Below are 21,654 nucleotides of genomic sequence, written 5' to 3'. Positions count from 1 at the left end.
CAGAGAGGGAAAGTGAGTAAGCCAATGCCTATAAACAACAATTTCTGGGAGGCAAGGAATGAGGTCAATTGCCTTGTTTGCCTGGCAAAGCTACAATTCAGAGCCCCAGCCCAAGTCTGAGTCAGGATTCTTCAGCTTTAGCTCAGCCAACCCATTACAATGGCTAATTGTTTCCTTACATTTTAACTGACTTTTTTGTTGTCTTCCATTCATAGGTGCACTGGGCAATGAAGGATTATCTGATGGAAATTACTTTGGGTATCTCCAATACCCAAACCAGAAACTGATATAGGAGCTGTGTTGATGGTTTCTTTCTCCAGAGGGAATCCTTCACTCATAGATTTAAAGCTGCTTAGTAAAAGAATGAAAGTGAAGTGGATCTCAAACACTAAGCAATAAATCCTCTTCTTCCTCCAAATCTTTTCCCCTTCAATATTCTGTAATAATGTCTGATGTTTTTACAATTTAGAATTTTAACTTTGAGTTAAAGTTGTATGTACAGTTACTCCTAAATAGTATCAGTAATGCTTGTGGTTGCATGTCACTACACTAAAATACTTTCCTACCTATAAATAAATTATTCTTGCCCACATTTCCTGAGAAACTAAAGGACCTGAGAGAATGATTTTTTCATAACACTGCATTTATTGTATTACCAAAATATATATGGTTTAAAATGCCTTACATCTTATTGTGGATTTCTACCATTTTAAACCTCAATTTCCTTAAAATGACTGTACTTCTATCCACTGGCAAATAGGTAGAATTGTTTCTATTTGCAAATGGGATGATCAGTTTAACATGAACATTAGGCATTAAATGGAAAATTTAATTCACGGTATGCTTGCACTCTGAACATCTAGCTAGTTTTTATAGAGCTTGTACTTGCATCAAAAATGCTAACTCCTGTGGAAAAAAAAAAAACCAACACAAAAAGAGGATATTTGAGTAGGTAACACCCAACTGAGGATTAGGTTGCAGGAGAAAACTAAGTTAAGACAGTTAAAGTTTCTGCATTGTTTAAAATAGCCATTTAAAGTACGTGGGATATTAAATGCTCTTCCTAAGGTGAAGGAAGTGGGCAAAATGTAATTTTTCCTGGATCACTTTTCTTCCTTGCCAAGAAAGGAGATGAATTTCATCTGCAATACCTGAGCCTACATTTCTGCTTGATTACTAAACCTATAAATGAAGCTGCAGTACTTCAAAATCATTAAGTACAATTTAAATAGACCAGGAGAAATAATAACCTCACTCAATCAGTCTAATTTCAGTTGTTCACACATCACTAAGACCTATATAATGTAGCATCTTGTTGATCATTGTCTGTCTATTTTTAACACAATTTCAAAGTTTTCCGACTCCCTATGGATACTAAAATGTCAGCAGAGAATTTAAATAACAAAAGCACTCAACAAAAATGCTAGAATTCCTCTAATATACCTGTACATCTTGTTATTTATATTCTCCCACACACTGTTGCTGTGCATGTTAACTATTTCCCCAATTCCAAATAAAAAGCTGCAGTTTAGGTACCCTGTTCTTTTGATTTAACTTATTTATAGTAATATAAGCATGTTTCAGGAATTCATACATATTATACATTTTTCTTGAATGATTTTGAAGTTTTAATAGCACCTTAAATTTCTCTTGTGCACAATTTAAACTGTAAGTTTTCTTGAAAATTTTGGACTATGAATCTTAGTCATAAAACCTGTAGCCACTATTTAGTTCACCACATTTAACTGAAAACTGCATGACTGATTAATTGATACGTGTTCATGATTTCTTGAAACCGTAATAGTTTATGCATCCCCACCGGAAAAATGTAAGTATAGGAAGAAATGACAAATATTCCACCACTATAACAGGAGCTCCAAGGACTTTTGCTGAAGTAACATTTTGAGATATATAGGCAAGAATTACAGAACAAGAAAATTAGAATTAAATAATTAATTTGTTACTTTCAAAATAAAGGTAATCTTTTGGTGTGTACTGAGATTTCAGACTGGCTGGCCAAACATACTTGTTACAAACTTTTGGAAGCCTTAGGCTTATAGCTTAGGTTATAAGAATTATATGTCCACACTTGTATGAAAAGCAATTTGCTAAGTTTACAGTCAACAGCTGAGGTGACAGAGATGACTTATTTCCAGTGGGAAACGAGGTATCAAAGAAAATCTTTGCTCTTCTCCAGAAATTTCCTTTTGCTATCCCCTAGCGATCTTTTCCTGGGGTAAATTAATGATGTCTTCCATTAATCATCATTAATATATCCTGAAAATGTTTTAACAGAACTAAGTAACTATTACGAATAGAAAGAACTATTAAATGAAATATCTTCTATAAACTGACCACATCAAACGCAGTGAATACGTGGCAGTAGTGGTGATTAGTCTTCAAGTCTTTAGTGATGTATGCAAACGTAGAAAGATCTTCAGGGTCTTGTGCAGCACAGGAAATGTTACGGATTTCATGTTCGGCAATAATATTCTGTTTAAAAAAAATATTTTCAATCAATTTAAGAATTACATTTAAAAGAGCTGTAAAAGGTTGGGGTTTAGATTCACATTTGCGTTTATCTACTGTACCAAAGTATTTCAGAAATATCCTGAAAAGAAGAGATTTAATATACCCCATGTGAGATCTTACACAGGTATTTGGAATTCTGACCCTCTCCAATTGCCAATCGTCTGGTAGGAAACCATTATGTTCTAGAGTCTTCCCTATGAGACCACTTGTGCTTTGCAGTTTATTCAGGTTCCTTTGACAAAGACTTCTTTCCTGGCACACAGGACACAACTTCATAAGATGCTGGTATAGCGCTTCAAAACTGTATTAATAGATACAATTTCAAAGCACTAGACCAGCATCTTATGAAGTTCCTGGGCTTTTGTATAAAGATCAAAATGGGACACTGCTTCAGTCTGGTGACAGACAGGATCTGGTGAAACCCAGCAAGCTCAATAGCCAGCTTTTTGCACACGCTATTTGACAAATTTTAGCTATAGTTCTTCAGGAGAAAAAACCACCAAACAGCCCTTATAATTGAAACCATGAGAAATTTAAAGGATCTTGATCACTAAAATGGCAACTACGGAGAGATGTGGCAGCTTATCTCCACTTACTGACAGCAGCATCCTGTAGGAGAGATGTAGGAAAATGAAACCGTCCATGCACCGAGCCACGCTACCTGCAGCAGCCAATGTAAGCTATAGCACACTACTGGGAGAGAGGTGGGGCATGTCTGTCCAATGGAATAAAAAAAAGCTGTCTTAAAGCTTTGAAGAAAATTATGAATACTCATTACATAAACTGCTGATATGTAATTACTGTGTTCAGGCCAAAAGAACCACGAAGCCAGAGAAGAAGATACGGCAGAGTGGCTTAGGATTAGGCCTTGCTTCAGCAACACACATGTTTCAAATGGTTTGTTTAAAGAGAATGATTATCTGAATAGGAATTTACTTAGGGGTTAGTTTATATGATTTCTTGAATTATAGCCCTGCTGGCTGTAGCTCTGGCATTTCCACAAAAGCCCATGGTGACATATCCTGCTGCAGCATGACATCACTACTGCATCACGGAACAGGTGACACCTGTAGTGTCCCAGTTCCTCACACAGCCTCCACTTGCTGCTGCCACGGTGGCATCTATCCAAGTTAAAACAATTTCTGAGCATATCTGGTTTTCCCTCACCCCTCTCTTTTCCTTCCTACCTCATTTCCTCCACGTCCTTTTTAATTTTTTTTTTAATACATGCAACTAAATTACTTCAGATGCTTTGCCATATCTTCTCTCATTTGCTAAGTGGCAACTTTCCTCCTTGCATGTAGGCGCCAAGTTAACAAAAAGAAGTATTAACATACCTAATTAAAGAAATCATGACTTAGGAAAAATCTTAATAAAAAGCATACCAAATTTCAAATTATGGAAAAACTGAGATAAGGAAATTTACTGAAGAAAAGAAATAATCCTCTTAAATTGTTGCAACATATTTGATTATTTCTGTTTAATGCGTTATTCATAAAAATGACAAAACCAGTACTTGTGTTTCAATATATGCCAATTTATAATGACATGTATAATCTCTGCTCAACAATTGCTTGCTTCCTATTTTACTTGAAGCATTTTATTTTCTTTGTTCTCAAATTGATAACTTTTACTATCAATAAAGACTTTGATGAGAATTAGAATTATATACCAAAAACCAGGGATTTAGGTATCTACAGATGGACCTGTAATGCTCTGTCATTGATGTAGTGTTGGCAACACTGTAGTTCAGAAACCAGAAAGAAGTCAAGCTTGGAAGATGTTAAAATCATATGGGAAGTATTTATGCCAAATCATGAGCCACAATGTAATCACCTGAATTTATGCAGCATATGTGAAAAGAACTCTGCTATGCTGAAACTTTTTCTAGGTGACTTGGGGTTGACACAGGGATTTGCATTAATTATTTTAATGTTTTAATTTTAAATCAAGTGAATTCTAGAAACATACACATATCAAGTCTGTTTCAGATAATGTAAGTTATCCCTAAAAAAATATTCTGGATAGAAATTGGTAGTGAAATTGAGGTTTTTTGCCTAGCTGCTCTAGGATGTCCGCTGTGATCTCCTTCCAAAAGTAAACATTTTTCAGTGCATGCGTTTACTGTGCCCTACCGTCACATTTCAGTAGACCCTGGTCTTATTCTGTAGGAAGTAGAAGGTTATGAACCAGCTTCCTGCTCTGGGTACACTCCTCAGACACTGACTGACACTGTACAGTTGTTCTAAAAATTGTCTTTCCGTTTGGCAAGAGAAACCTCCAGTGCTTCTCAAAAAGTGGGGAAGCTGAAAGTCATTTCTGGTTCTGCCAAGGAAATACCTTGGAGAGACCAGGTTTTTGCTAAGCAGCCTTCCTTTTGCTTGCCTAACTCATGCCAGCCAATCTCCCTTCTGGCAGAAATCACCCAGAAGTTAGGGTGAGCTGTGAGCCATGAGAAAATTCTGTGAGCCTGCTTTTTCCTAAGCAGTAATTTCTTTCTGGCCTCACTTGCAAAGAAATGGTGTCATGCCAAGCTTCAAGGCGCCACTGAAATAGCTGTTGTGGAATGAGGTCAGGGCCCCTTCGTCAACTGAAACTTTGCCTGCTATGACTGGGAAGATAAATTCTTAGCTTGGTGGCATAAAGGAAAAGGATGAACAGCCATGAGAGCTGAGTTTTCAAGCACAGAACTGCTAGCTAGTTTTGTTTTTATGCTAGTAAACTATGTGTTTATTGCTAAATGGTGCCCAGTGCTGTCAACTATAAGCTCATATGGAAGCAGTACAAGTCTGGATAGGCTCTCACCTTAGGGCTAATCTGTTTGGGTCTTGATGGAATTGGGAACAGCACACTGTGGATAAGGATGATCACAATGCTTCTGGGAGAGTTGCAGGCTATTACCTGGTTTTTACAGAAGGGAAAGGCAGCGCAGATTTGGAACTGGAGAGAAAGCAATCTACCACTTAAGAAAAAACATTTGACTGTGGCATATTTAACTCCATCAAATGTATCTGTTGCACTACTAGGTTTCAGTGGGACATCTAATGCAATTTGCCAAACCTCCTTCAGGTTTCTATCTTAAATAAGACTCCATGCACTGTGCAAAGAGACAGAAGAAGCTCCTTTTGTTCTCCTGGGATTTTTTGTAAACCTAAGGACACTGCAGTTACATCCTTTATGCTACAGAGGAGATTTAAGAGCTGAAAACAGCATTATCCAAGTTGGAGTTAATAGCATTACAATGTCCTGATTTATGCCCTACACATCACAGAACATAAAAGGAATGAGGGTTGTGGAAGCTCAGTTTTGAATCAATGGAAGGAAAAAGGAACAGACAGGAATCCCTGGTCTCTCTGCTCTGGCAAATATGGCAGACTTGAAACAACAGTAATTTCACCTCTGTTTTTCTTTTATGCCATCTTCTAACTCTAAATATGGCTTCCAAACTCTAGCAGAAGTTCACAAAGCTGCTTCCATCTGTCACTTAAAACACAGTTCTAGATAAATTTAAAAACTGATTGATTTGTCAAGTTTGAAGGATACTGGGTCAGGTGTACTGTGAGGTCTGAACGTTCAGCAAAACAAAGCCGCGATAAACATTATTAACCTGGTCAGGTAGCTGGGTTGTCAGATATATTTTTTATATTGCTTAGTCAGTTTTAGTCACATAGCAAAAAAAATAATTTCTTTCCTCATATAAAAGCATCATTATGGATTGTATTTTCTTGCCATTTTAAACATCCAAAGAAGAGAAATTAATGCATTACTTTACTTCTCTTTACAGAGCTTGTACATTTTACTTTGGCTAAGCAATAATCCATTGCTCTATCAATCAGTGCCTTCTTTGATTTCTTAATTTCTGCTTTTGTGGCTTTGGCTGGGTTTTTTTTTAAAGATCTGGTTGTATTTAGAAACGTAAGAAACAAAGCACAGGAGCATTGCCACACAGGAAGATGGGGAAAAAAAAGGAATAGCAACTATTAAGAAGCTGCTGCAGTTCAGGTAGTTATATGGCTAGCATCAAGAAAACAGCTCACAGAGAGGCTGTGGTATTTGAATGTCTGGAAAGGACATTCAAGGCTTGTGTTCCTTATTGTTCTTTATTCTTAAAATTGCTGGACCTGGATAAAACCGCTTCTTTATTCTTTATTGAGAGACATCTTTTTTTTTTTAAATCAAATTATATTAATGAACATATATATATATTCTACATATTTATGGAACTGTATAGAAAAAAATATGGTAAAGGATTCCACAGAGGCTCCCTGCTAAATGTCTTTTGTGACAAGCTTGCATATAAGAGCAGAACACTGGACACAATGTTCTACAAATAAGTCATTAAAGCTGCTTCACTTGTCCTCCAGACTGAGTTTCTGGAGAATGACAATTACATCCATTTTGGGCAAAAGAGGAGAAAAAAGAGAGGAAAACACAAAGTGCAAATCTGTCCCCTCTCTGGCCTGGCCTTCATAGGTATTTCTCCTAGTTGTGAGAAACAAAAGGTAATATTCCTTAATTGCACATACCTTATTTGTGGCATCAATAAATTTGACTCCCTTGTAAGAGACAGACAGGACAATGGTTGGTACCTTCTTCATCTGTTCTGTAGACTTCTGAAATAAAGGTGAAGATATTATTATTATTAGAGTTGTGTTGCATTGCAGTAACAGTGCTCTCTTCTTCTGATTAAATACCTAAGTTAAACAAATATTTTACTTTTTCTTCAGCCAGCTGTGCTCTGGGTTTGTGCTCTCTTGTAGTTAGAAAACGAAAATAGCTTTAAGTTTATTGTGAGGATGGTAGAAATTCTCCTTTTTTCCTAGCACAATGGGAAGAGAATAAAGTAACTTTTCCAGGCTTAAAAAGACCAGTCATGCAACCAATGTTTCCCAAAACGTGTGTGTTCAGGACATCTATCTGATACGCTGCATCCACTGCTGCCTCCCTCTCCTTCTCCTGCCCTTCCCAGCTGGAAGAATCAACAGCACAGTACTTCTTGTAGTGCTGCAATTACTTTTATTTAGAAATGTTTCCCTGTTTTTCCTTTCTTTGCAGCTGTATTTGTGACATGAGGTATCCTTGCAGCCCGCTAGGCCTGCCAGTCAATCTGTCAGCCCAGCGCTGTATCTTGTCAGTCTGGCTGTCTGCACTTCGAGTGCAGCTGCTACTGGAAGCTGCTTTACACATGAATTAGCACAGAGGCTTATTCTGCATTCCCTCAGTGCCAGGTTCTCCTACCTATAGTTCATTCCCTCCTATAAATTTGTTTCTCCTTTTATGCTAGTCTACTTCTGTGTGCCTTCAGCATGATGCACACAGCAAACATATTTCCTGCTGTACAGACTGGGAAAATATTTGGGGCAGAATTAAGTTCTCTGCAGAAAAAAGAATTCTTTACTTTACAGATTAAATTTACTAGAACAACCCCAAAATCAACCAAACAAAACCCCCAAATGTGGCATAATAGTTTATAACTGATTTGAATTATTTTAAGGTTGATGACAATGATGGACTAGACTATTCTACACAAAACTTCTATAGTAACATTCAGAAAATGCTTATTTATGGGACTATCTGCAAAAAATCACAGAGATCAATCAAATATTTTCCTGAGAGGAGATGAACTGTTGACAGATACAGGTAAACATGAAGAAACATCAGCACACAGAAAGAGAGTGTAAACACACTGAAAAGTCTAGAACTGGCACATAGGAAGATCATTAAAGCAGCTGAACAAAAGTAGCAGTGGTGGCTTTGTATCGTTCAAAAAAAGCCCAAAGAAGCAGAGATAGAAACTTGAAAACACAATTTGTAACTAAAAAAATATGTTTGAAAAAATAGGCAATGCTAACACTAGAGAGAAAAATAAACAGAAACTTAAAACAAAAAAAAACCCCTGTGATCATTTCTCCTTACTGGCTCTCGATCCTCCCAGAATCAAACAAGGCTCCAATTTTGTTAGTATAAAATTCAAAGCTACAGATCCAGCTATGTTCTGCAATTAGTGTCCATGCCATGCAGGCTAAAACCTCTAATTAAAATTTCAAGGAGAGCCCCACTCATCTGTGTAATAGAGAGGATTGTTGGATCTCTCTGTATCAAATGACAGAGACTTGAGACAGCAATCAAGTATCAATTTATCCCAGAGAAAACACCTTTTCACTTGGAATGCTCACCACTTTTGAGAAATGAAAGCTTAAATGGTAAAAAATCCTGAAGAATTTTAACAAAATCTGAAGAAAGACACTAATCTGATTTGCATGCCTCTGAACTGAGTGGAGAAAGAAAAGGTATCCCTGCCAAAAGTAGAGCAAGCAATTACCTGTGTGTATGTGTGTGTGTCACTTTAGCAGGTCTTTAAACAGATCTTTTCATAAAATTCAATTTCAATGCACAGAAAGCATGACAGTGACTGTACAGATGCTACAATACATACATCTATCAGAATAACAAGCAACAAACCCCACTTATGCTCATACTAGACAAAATAGTCACAAATATCACAGTATCACTTTAATCAACTGTCAAATCATTCAACTTTTGTCCTTTCACTTTACTCCAAAGGCTACACACAAGAGAGCTTTCTTTTCCATTTTGATTATTGTAATTACCTCCTTCCTTGCCTCCTTAACAGCAAAATTCCTTTTCTCCAAGATGCTATAAAAACCCAGGTACTAAGTTCACATATTTTAGTTTTTCAGTATAATTCCCACTGTCTGGTATTTGCCATAAAGGTGAAGCATCCTGTTGGCCAGGCCACATTGTATTCATTACCTCTTTCCTCTAGACCTGTAGTTTGTAATTTAATCATCTTCATCTGTTCCACATTCACCTGGGTTTGTCTTGACCAGACCTGACCTCTAGTATTTAATTAGGGCTGCAAACTGCCATAAGACTGTCTCTGAGTGAAACAACTCATCAAGATGCTATTAAATTACAGCTGGCAAATTAGGAAACGAATCAGAGACTGATGGACGTTTGTAATTTATTAAGCCAAACCATCTCAGCTGGTAAGGAGCACAGGCTATTCCTCATCAGCTTGCAAACCATACAAACCCCAGGATTTGTGCTGGAAGGTGTTCTGGAGGACTGCAGTCCAGTGTAGAATGTGGGGCAGCAATTCTGCACCTGCACTCCCAATGAAACAAACAGCTGGGCAGCAGAATAACATCCTTTGTTATTATGACAGTGCCATCAAGAAAAACACGCAGCTCTATCCTTGGCTTGACTCTTAGTGATACAGTAGATAAGGTCCAGCAGATAATTATTATTTCCAAGTAGTTTCCAGGCTTCAACAGTTTTGAGTTGTCATGGTGAGCTCACACAATTTGCTTGTTGTTCCTTTCTTTTTAACGAAGGAGTTGTCTGTCAGAATGTGTAACATGTGAATTCAGAGATACACTATGAATACCTTTTGCTCAGGCCCTGTAGGTGCTTTGGGGCCCTGAATTCTAGGATGCTGAGATGAAATCCCACAGCTTTCTTGGTCAGACATTTCACACCTCTGTGCAGGCCAAGTGGGCATCTCTGACCATGTCTGTGCCCAGAATCTGAGAAGGTGGGACACAGGAGTCAGTATTCCCTTTCCTCAGGCTTTTCAGGTTCTAGCCACTGTACCAACTCCATGAGGACACAATGAGATGACAAAATATTCTTGTCCATCAGGTGTCTCTACGGGAAGCATATGGACTTGAGCCAAAGTTATAGGAGCCACAGCTGAAGGCTGGCGTTGGATGTCATGTGCATGCTGACACACGGTCTCATGCTCCAAGGCATGTCCATACCATAGTAGCAGGATTAGATTTCATCTCACAAAGGAGCAACCGTAGTGACAGGACACTGTCTTTGGGCAAGGGCTCACTAGCCTGGAACTAGTCATAGTTCCTATGAACTCCATTTTTTGTGACTGTAACTGGCTCTTCATTTCAATACACTTCTTTAGGAGAATCACCTGGGTGAACAGCAAGCCTATTCCAGGCTCCTTGCCAGTGCCTGTTGCTGATCAGCTGGTCACCTACATCAGGACAGATGTGCATGCCCCATCTCCATGGGTGCACTCTCCTGCAGGTAGGAGCCTCGGTGCTGCACAGTCTGCACTGCCAGAGAGACAGAGCTTTGGTGCCACCTCTGAAACCCTTGCTGCCAGACAGGTAAAGGACTACATGAAAGCAGGCCATGTATAATTCAAGAACCAGAAAACAGGATTGTGTGCATACCCAGGAAGATAGAAGAAAGTGTCACCATCCTAAATCTAATGTGACATATGTGCATCTTCCCCAGACTCCTCAAAAGACAGAGAGCATCTTTTTCTTCAGAACAAGGAACAGCTGGAGTACCAGTCCTGTCTATATTTTGATGCAGCTGCTGCAGTGAAGCTGCTTCATCCCATCAGCACCCACAGTGCAGATCAGCTGAGTGGAAGAAGGTAGAAGGTACCTTCTGCATAACTATCTGGTTACTACAGTGACTGCTTTTGCAATAAAGGTCTGAACTTAAGACTGTTCTGAGTTTGCATCTGAACCCACTGCTGCCATTATGTGCCAAATGCAGTGCCAAAACCCTGCATAGGCTTGGACAGTGCTGGTCCCAATTTCCCCTTTTGAAATGGGTCACAAGGAGATGCAAGAGCAGTGGTGCCAGAGAGAGCAAGAGAGGGAGTGCAATCTTGCTTCTCATCTTGTTCATGGATTTTCTTCAGTTTCACTGAAAAAAAATCACTCTCATATCCAGAGCCTAAACTAATTTTCATATTATAGTAGTACTACAAATTGTCTTAAATAGGTAAAGCATTTCCACTTGTATATTGATTTTGAGTTAAAGGCTGTGCAGAATGGCTAGACATTTATTTAGAATATAAAACAAAATCCAACTAATTTGAGATCCACACTGCCAACATGCCTAAAAAATCAAGGTAATTAACAGTGGCTTAAGAAGCAGAGGACTTAACAAAGTAATATAAACTAGCAGTTTATTTTTAAAAAGCAAATACAAAACCTGTAACCCTGAAGGGCCTTTAACTGTTTCAAGACAGGATTGTACCTCAATACCTTATTCTGTGCAGAACTGAGAGCACTAATTCAACACCTTTCAATGCTCCTGCAGTGTACAAACAAACCATGGTATCTCTGAGTACACAACCACACAAAGCAGCTGAACAAGGAATTCAGAAATACATCTAGAATGGTGTCCAAATAAGTCCCTGATATACTGTAGCACATGGTGTAACACAGCCCCCTCTGAAAATCTTTAATCTCATTTATTTATTTCCTGCCAAGAGGAAAGGGGATACACTGGTATTTCTACTCTGCCATGTTCACCACTGCAGTGTACTTATACATGCATTTATAACTAGATTACTCAGCTTTCATACAGTGGCCAAAATGAAAACAGATTCACTTTTAGGTTTACATGTAATTATATTTGATATTGCAAATACACAGTAAAGAAACATTATTCAGCTATGACAAGTCATCAACAACACCATACATAAATAAATTCCAACTAAGAGTTTATGAGCCTGTAAAATCTTAAGTCTTCATCTTGGCTTTCTACTTTTGCAAATGAATCTTCAGTCCTATGTTGATTTTTAATATATATATATGAACACTGTAGCTGGCAATTCTCCTATTCAATTATGTATTGGAATCCACTTCATTATAAGAATCTGAACGTTTTCCTAAACTGGTAGCAACTAGTAATTCTAAATGGCATCAGACTGAACATTTTAAAACATGTGTGGTACCACCTACTATCATACCTTTAAGTCTGCTATTTATCTAAGGCTTATGAAACTTCACTAAATAGTTCACAGAATCAGTAAACTCTCCATTGGAAGGGAACCAGAAGAAAAATTGAATTCAACTCCTGGCCCTACAGAGGGCCACCCCCAAAAGTTACACCCTGGACCCAAGAGCATGGACCAAACGGTTCTTGAGCTCTGTCAGGCTGGTGCTGTGACCACTTCCATGGGAAGCCTGTTCCAGAGCCCAAACACCCTCTGGGTGAAGAACCTTTTTCTAATACCCAACCTAAACCTCCCCTGACACAGCTTCAGGCCATTCTCTTTGGTCCTGTCACACAGAGAAGAGATCAGTGTCTGCACCTCCCCTTCCCATCATGAGGAAGTTGCAGACTGCCATGCAGGAACTGCCCTCAGTTTCCTCTTCTCCAGGCTAACAGATCAAGTGTCCTCAGCTGCTCCTCATAAGGCTTTCCCTCAAGGCCCTTCAACATTCTCATGGCCCTCCTTTGGATGCTCTCTAACAGCTTTATTTCCTTCTTATAGTGTGGTGTCCAAAACCACACACAAGACTCAAGGTGAGGCTGCATCAGCACAGAGTAAAGTGGGACGATCACCTCCCTTGACCAGCTGGGGAAGAGGAGCTTGAGTGAATCACTTTGACAAGATCATGCATGAGATGAAATTGAAATAAAAAGTCTAAGTGCACATATGACCAGTTAGTTTTGAAGCCACTTTGCCTTTTAACAAATATTTACATTTTAACAAATACTTACTAACTTCTCTCAGTCCAAAAAGTTTAAAAATGCATTACTGACATAATTTAACACTTCTTGGAATAAAAAGATATCTGCAATCCTCATGGTACAAAGCTCTTTACTGCTCTACAAAAAGTGGATGCCTCCAAGCTACACCATTAATATGAACGTTACACTTGGGGTGCACCTGCAATGCACCTAGTTCAGAGTGAGACTGTTTTTTTCTTTTGCAGCATCTCTAAACATTCCTCTGCATTCCTCCTTCCCTTTAGATTCCTTTCAGCCAGAATTCAAGGACGTACAATTCTCTGAACGCATGGTACAGCATGATGTGGATGTGTATAGAGACTGAATGTCTATAAGATCTCCCACCAGTACTTATTTTTTCCTTTTGAGCAATATCCATGTGCCTGCTCCACTGCAGACCCTCTGAAAGCAGTAGCCACACAAGAGAGAGGCAGAGCTGCAAGTCTCAAAAGAGCAGAGACTGAAGAATCTAAATCCCAAAATAGTGTTTGATGCTGACATGGTATTTGCCCAGGGAGTTTCACCAGAAGGCATATGTAGACTTCTACTTTTGGAGGAAAAATGAAACAGAGATTGAAAAGTAAGAAAGGGTTTAGTAGAAACAAGGATATTGCCATCTAAATTCAGTTCCTTCTTTACATAAGAAGAAATGAAAGGAGGAAGAAAGGCCCCAGATGCTGCCTGTTTTCAGTGAGTCAACTCTGCTTCATCTTCCTCTCCAGAGATAAGAGAATCAGATTTCATAGCAACTCCAACTTTGACATTTTGGTCTTAAGTCAGTTAGATATTTCACCTGCTTTGTGAACAGAATTACATTGCTGGTTCCTCAGAACTTTGACCTGAAATTTAAGAATTTATTCCTAACAAGAAAATATTTAAGAAAGAGAAATAAGCGTTAGGAAGGTGGCAGAATCCAAGAACCAAATTTAAGTTCCCTTCTGCTGCAGTAAATATTTGACTGGTTTAGACTGCTCAGTTCGTATATGCAACATCAGTGATTTAACACAGCCGCAAAGAAAGAGTCTACCTTGTTGCTGTGCTCATACCAGTAAGTATAAAACAATCCCCTTCCCACCCGGTCAAGGAATTCCAATGTGTAAATGCCAAATGAAGTATTCTGTAGAGAAGAAGTGTCTTTCTAGCTCAAATGTAACTTTAACTCTTGCCTTTATTTTGATGCAAACACATCTTATTCTCCCTTCATGTTCCTATGATAAATTGCGATTAATGCAGCCATCTGATTGAAAATGCAACTTGCAGTATTTCCCATTTCACACTGAAAAAGATGAACTCTTAACTTCTTGAAGACATCTCTCAAATACAATTAATAAATCTATTCTGGCAGCAAGATTTAATCTCCAAGTAGGAAAGGTCAGTTTACAGCAGGTGGGAATGGAGATAAGGAGACAGTGCTGTCCACTAGAGAGGGAGTTTGTGAGAGAAAATAGCTGGAAACAAATAAGAAAGTCTAAAATAAAAAGGAGTGCAAGTACATGAATAGAAAAGTGAAGTTCTTGACAAATATCCATAATTTTGTGTGGTTGCAAGAATCTGCAGTTTGGATGGGGAAAAAACCATGTACAACCTTGACCCCAGTGTTGAGCTCCGGATATTGCATCTGCATGATTTTCCCCAAACAAATCCATCATCTGCCCTGCTAGAGCACACTGCTACACAACACTGAGAAGCACAGTGGATTTCCAAGAAGAGTTATTAAAGTAAAGGTTCCCAGTTTTTTGTTGTTGTTTTTGTTCTTTTGTTTTGTTTCTTTTTTTCATTCTTATTCATAGTGGGATTTTTTTTTACGTTATAGAAGATTTAGGATCTCCTTTCACTTTTAAGCTATAAGAAGGATGCTGCTGTAAGCCTCTCTGCAGAGACATAAGGGATATCCACATGACACTTCCCTTGAGAACCAAACCCATCAATTGCAATAATTGAAAGCCCTAGGAGCATCTACAACTAACAGTGAGGGATCTGCAGTCAGCAAACATGTCATTTTTGTTGTTTCTCTGTATTTATAAATGATTAAGAAAGATCAAGATTTTTTTTCACTGGTAACACTTCTTTCATCCTTGTGCACCTGCTGACTGCAAGACATCCAGTGAATGTCAACATTTTTGAGAGCAGCACTAGGTAAAAGATGGAGAGTCAAAAGCCACATTGATAGAAAAATTAGGTAACTAATTTGCATTCATTATGTGGCTGAGTCCAGAAAGATTAAAAAAAATTGTGGGGAGTGACCTCCACCTGGTACAAGTTTATATGTGACATACTGCCCACCAAACCCAACATGTTCCAGATTGCAGCAGGCTATAGTTTTGCAACATGTGCATGGAATAACAAATAAAATACTAGAAGAAAAAATATTGTTCTATCACAATAGTAAATGCTATGTTAAGGTCTTGCTGACTCTAGAGACACTGGACAAGTGTAAAGAATTCAGCACCTGAGAGCCAGACAAATAATATATGTACCTTTTCACTCCTTTTTCTTGTACGTGAAATGTGCCTTTCAATACATTTAAAGTAAAATGTGACTATAAAAGAAAACAGCTTTTCAATGACAACCCAAGGTTACTTAAATACAATAATGAACATAACAGCAAAATTTCAGGATGACTTTGGACAACCTGGACTCCCAATTCACTGACAGCAACTTTCAGGAGACATCCAGAGGGAGAAAGTTTTGGAAAAAATATACATTTTTCTCACTGGGAAACAGGCTATAACAATAATTTGTTCCCATTAAGTCAAAGGTTTTTGCTTTTGACTTGAATAGGAACATGATTAAAAAGACTACATAGAAAGAATAGATGAAATCCTGATTAAAAACTGTTTTATTCAAATATCTTTGCAATGAAAAACCCCTCAAACCATAAAATAAACACTCTCACAGAACAATTGTTTCAAAAGAGAATGTAAAAAAGAAATGTACATAAACCCCACCACTGTATTATATAAGTGTCCTGTATGGAACTATAGAAAAGTAGTGCAACTGCATTATTTATATAGGAAATGTGTATTTTAAATTGCATATATTTTCAAACACTTAGTATTTTCAGTTGTATAATTTTAATTGGCTGAAGTTATTACTTATATAAATATATATTAAAATGCCCATAAATTATTTAGAGTGCCTTTTTTGATGTTAAGCCTTCTAGTTCAGTCAGAAAACTTATTGAAGTTGTCATATGCTACTATAGTGCCAAATTCTGCCCTAATTTCGGCACAGGCATATGCCTAAAGAACTGAGCTGCTAAGACGGACAGTTTCAAAACTGGATTGGAAGATGGCATACTTGCAGCTTCAGTTAATTCCCCAGAACACATGTACGTGATCGTAGATCTTCCATCTGTGTCAAATTGTTGGGGTTTTTTTCAGAGGAGTTTAAGCCCAGGTAAGGAATGATTAGCATGTAATTAGCTGAAAAGCCTCAGATCTTCAGGCAATCTAGTAATTGTGAATTACTGCCAGCCCTCAGCTAAAAACAGGTTGTATGGAAGTCTGTGTGCTGCACACGTGTAACCAGCAGGAAATGGTTGTCTGATTACATGGATTGTACACATCTTCCAGCTTTCTGATCTGAATGACATGTTTTATGCTCAGAGACATCTTGCGTAAGAGACATATGATACATAGAAGAAAAGATTTTGCTCATTCATCTGGGTATTTGTACATATTTGATATATTAGCAAACAATTATTTTCTTCATTAATTAATCATGCCAGCCTATGATATGTTCATCATAACTGCGAACAGGTGCGTTCTTACTGCAACTACAGCTGGGAATAAATCAGGCTATGGCTTGTTTTGCATTTCCAGCTGCAATGTTTCTTGAAGATAGACTACTGTAATTTTCTACAAACCAGTATCAGGCTAAAGAGCCACAGGAAAACATATTCTTAACATTCTGAAGGAAACCTAGCTGCTAAGTTAGACCCCATTCCACCCTTTAATAGAAAAGTATATAAGTAACTCAAAATTAAAGGCAGTACTCATATGAGTAAAATTATCCATAGGACTATGTGACTGCTGGATTAGACCATACGTAAAAACCAATGTGATTGATAACATGCTATATATGTACTACTACATATTTAACATTGGATATGGGCATGCTTAAATTGTGGGGAAGTACTTTGAAACATACTCAAAGATTCATGAGAAACATAATACAGGCATTTGGGTTTTTTTGTTAGATAAAACATGCAAAATAAAAATTTATCTTTAAATTTTGGTATTACTTCAAATTAAGACATAAGACAGAATAGATTTCCTATTGAATACCAATGTAAAAGCAAGGAAAGGAAATGGGTAACATCGCATTACAAAAGCAAAAAGGGTACAGTACAAGCAATCACAGTTATTTAATAGTATTACAATAGAGAAAGAAGTAGGTTTACAAACTTACCCTCATCTTTGCACATGCATCCTGTGTTGACTCAGTGCCTCTTAACTCTTTTACCAGCATAGAACCTAAATACTGGAACAAAAATCCATTGAACTTAGATTAACTGAAATTCCAGAACTGACAGACATCTGCAGAAATGCACAAAAAATGGTTTAAAAAAACCTAGTGGTAGCAATCAATTTCTTAACATATTGCTTTAGATCTTTTTCACTCTGCAGTTCTTTGAAATCATTTAAACTAATGTGTTAATCAACCCATGAAACAAGAATGCACAGCAACAAGTGTATTGAATCAGCTCGAGTACTCTGAAACAGTATTTGAAAGTCTTCTAGCTTATCATTTTAGTTACTGAAACAACGAACAAATACTACAGATTCCATCTTAAAAAAATTGATTATAAAATGGAGAATTTGCTTTTTTTAGCTGCCATCTGCCAAACCCCTATTGTTATGTGTGCAATTATGTGGATGAGAAGGCCAGTGGTGATCTTAACCTCAGTGTACTCAATCTGTAACTAATTTATGTGCAAATAGAGCCTGATGTCAGCAAAGAGAGACAATAAATCTGTATTAAACTAGCTTAAACCATTATTTCTTCCTAAGGAAAGGCTGACCCTGAACTATTATTTTGAAGCCCTTAGTGATCTGGAGGAGGCTGTGTGAGAGGAAGCAGCAGGGTGCTGTGTCCTGGCTCCGCTCACTGGAAAGCACCGTGAGGATCCTCAGAGGAGCATGCTCATCTCCAGGGGTAACAAGGCAGGCAGTGCCTCAGCGACACAGCCCCTCTCCCTCACTGTGTCACTTGTTGGCACGCACAGTTTGAGCCCTCCTGCACCCTGACAGCAGCCTCTGCTCCCCTGAGGTCTCAGTATCCCGCTGCACCATGGCTGAATGGTGCTGCTCCTCCAGGGATAGAGCAGGCTGCATCATCCCTGCCATTCCCACCGAGCAGCGAGGGGTTTTCTTATGGCTACCTGGGCTGAACCAAAGCCACACCACACTCTGCATTTCTCCTGTAGATGCTAACAGGGGTGCACACCTGTGGGTGTGCCTGTGCTCTTAGAGCTCTGTGCAAACGGGACCTTTCTGCATTTCTGTATGATGTCACATGCAAGTCTGGCTTAACTGAGCAGAGAGCACAGCAAGGCCCCTCTCACCTGCTCTTCCCCAGGCACAGAGAAGTCTCTCTCTGTATTCTCACTGCAGCATAAGGCCACAGCTTCTCCTAAGTCTCCAGTTCTAAGTGAACAACATGGGAGCTGAAGATAAGTCATGCCACTGTGAAAATATGGTAAGTAGGCTGCAGAAGGAGGGAAAGCACTGTGGAAAGCACTTTCCAGAGGATGCTGCAACTCACCACTGCTGACCTGTCTCACTCTACCAGAATGTCTCCTCTTGGAAACAGCCTAAGCTGACCCAACCAGATGATGAACCAGCTTCAGCTTAGACAAGAACCTACCAAAAAGAACTTCAGTTACAGATGAATGCAAGCTGGAACTGAGCACAGACTGTACTGGTTCAGTTCTCTGGTCTCCTGACCTAAACTGAGATATTTTCTTTAAAGCCTTCAGTTTACACTGCATATGGCAGAAGTCCCTGACCTGCAAGAAAATGCATAAATATTTCAATGTAGACAGTAGCCAACACAGCAATTAGCGAGAAACATTTTATAGGGCATTATAAATGGGCCAGTGAGCAACATTAACACATCTACCAGATAAGCACTAGCATTAAGGAATGAAGGAAGGGCATTCCTAGAGGACTGCAGATGGGAAAGATTCATAGACTGAGCAGCTGTGAGTCCAGCTGGGGGCTCACTGGTGATGCGAATAGGGCTTTGGGCATTAATTCGATGGGACAGTTTGATGTTGCCCTTGAAGAAAAACAACATATTTAAAGCAAGTTCTGAAATCAGAAGAGTAAACAAAACCATATTGAACTTAACAGTATTTTGCTCTGAATCCTGCTCTCTGACACATTTGGAATCCTTAGCCTTCTCTGGGCAGGTTGCAATTAATGTCTTCAGTTTTTTGGTTGGTTGGATGGATGGTTGGGTGTTTTTTGTTTTGCTTTGGGGGTTGTTTGGTTTTATTCTCTCATTTTTTAGAGACTAAAGTAAAACAAATTGGTTTTTCCTTGAAAGCTACTAGTTGGTCAGGCACCAGAGTAAAAAAGCAGTGCTTTTTGCTTACGGCAGAAAAGGAAGAAAGAGAAGAGAAGGAGAGCACCTGTCCCATCTGCACAGCAGCAAAAAGCCTCAGCTGAAGGCACTCAGAAATGTTTCCCAAGGTGGACTGTGGAATAGACACACAAATCACAGCAGTACCATCCAATTTAGTTGTCAGAAAAATCTGAAACTCTCGGAAGAAATTTTGCTTCCTTTTGACTTTCTGTGCTTTTGGAAATAGTCCTTCTCAAACACCCAGGGCATGTGGGAGCAATACAGAGAGCATCCAGCAGTTTAACTGATTGATGTGGCATAGAGTAAAAGCTACCCCAATTATAACTTACAAGCCAGGGTTTTACTCTATAAAGCTGAGGTCAATACACCTCAAGGAACTGAAACAAAAGGGTGACACATGGTCCGTAGGAAAGGAAGGTCTTTCCTTAATCACCACTAACTTGGATATTCTTGGTCATTCCAACTTCATTTCTTTAATGATCTATCTTCCAATCTACTACAAAGGTTACAGCAGATTATGAATTTACTGCTGGATTATGCAAAAAGACAAAAGGCACTTGAGATGAACATGTTCACTTCACTGAAAACTACGAAAAATATTTCAAGAACTAGAAGTTGCTGAGCTTCCTTTTCAATCTGAAGTGAGCAAGTAGGTTTTGAACAGTAGGAGAACAAGACTGAGAGCAGGTGAGATGGTCCTTGACCATCTTGCTGAGGAAGGCAGAGGTTCTAGTTACTGTCCAGGGATGATCACTGCATGCATTGCAATTTTTAACCCCATGAGGGTCTGATGGAAGATACAGATGTGCTCCAGAAAGACACGTCTGTAACACGCCTTCTGCCCCTCCTCAGTGGGAGCCAGGCTCTGTCTCACCTACATTTAGTCTCTTAATTCCTACCTTCCCAGATATGCTTTAAATCTGGTCCAGCAACCTCCAACTTCTCCCCAAAATGTAGCAGTATTTAGCAAACAGAGCATTATCCTAAAAACCACCAAAGATCCAAGGCCCTTTAAGTGAAGAGGATCTCAACCCCAACCCCACGTCCTGGACCAGCAGTTAACCCCCAGCTATCATCCTAAAGTCACTGCAAGTACTGAGCCCCTTTCCTTTGTACATAAGCCAGCCATAAGGTGGCCACCTCCAGAGAGGACACACAGTAAGCTGGCAGGCACCTTCAGAAGCTCCAGCAATGCTTTCCAGCAAAGTCAAAAGGGGAAATGCAACCATTTAAAAAGGTGAGCTGAGGTATGTCTTCAGCTCACCAGAAGTTCCAGTCCCCCCCACCCTGAAGACAGGGAACTCAAGATTTCAGAAAACTATTTTTTATTAAAAAAAAAATAAAGCCTTCCAATGACTTTCTGCACCACAGGAGACCTTTCTCTCCTCCACAAACATTTATAACAGCCAGAGAAGACTAATTCTCTTTAGTTGTAGAGGGAAGCTCCATTTCTCCAGGGATGGGAAGTGGTAACTGCCTGCAGCCACATGGAGGTAAAAATAAGTATGCCCTGCCCTGATGGAACTGACTGCTACTAGTACTTCAAGTAGCCATCAGGCTGGGAGAGGTCTGAATGTTCCCTTGTTCCATAGATGGAAAACACTCGGGACCCTCACCTCCTTTTTCTCTATTTCCTTTCCCCAAAACACTTGTATAAAGTTCAGGTGAGGCAACACTTACTTTAACTGCTGTGCACACAGCATTAAGGTAGGTATGAGGATCCCGTATTAAGTTTTATTATTCTTTCATAACTACTAGATAGGGATTTGTAAGAGATGAAAACTAGGGGCACTTGCTCTCACTGTCACTTCAACAACACTTAGCCACTTACTCTCTCTCACTAATGACACATGGACTGCAATCTATCACACAATTCATAGCAAAAAAGTACTGTGCATCCTTGTTTCTCATTTATTACAATTACAGTATTTCAGAAGTAGTGACCTGTCTCTCTAAAAGTGAATGAAAAATATTATAAATGAAAGTAAAACACAACAGCCTATC

At 38.9% G+C, this 21,654-nt stretch overlaps 1 protein-coding gene across 13 annotated transcripts in view; it reads right to left on the bottom strand.

The window, feature by feature from the left end:
- The window catches only part of ANKS1B (ankyrin repeat and sterile alpha motif domain containing 1B), a 401,048-nt gene that overhangs the window by 6,168 nt on the left and 373,226 nt on the right, over positions 1-21,654 (bottom strand). For 12 of the 13 annotated variants that reach the window (XM_068191650.1, XM_068191661.1, XM_068191653.1 and 9 more), the window contains 3 exons: positions 17,470-17,541; positions 7,059-7,145; positions 2,356-2,493 (listed from right to left, as the gene is read on the bottom strand). In XM_068191650.1, coding sequence (XP_068047751.1) covers positions 2,356-2,493; positions 7,059-7,145; positions 17,470-17,541 — 297 coding nt within the window. The remainder of the gene's footprint in view (positions 1-2,355; positions 2,494-7,058; positions 7,146-17,469; positions 17,542-21,654) is intronic. The other variant, XM_068191651.1, reaches the window with a different exon arrangement.

This window comes from Anomalospiza imberbis, chromosome 5 (assembly GCF_031753505.1).
Source record: "Anomalospiza imberbis isolate Cuckoo-Finch-1a 21T00152 chromosome 5, ASM3175350v1, whole genome shotgun sequence".
Taxonomy (NCBI): Eukaryota; Metazoa; Chordata; class Aves; order Passeriformes; family Viduidae; genus Anomalospiza; species Anomalospiza imberbis.
This window is presented reverse-complemented; position numbering and strand designations above follow the sequence as displayed.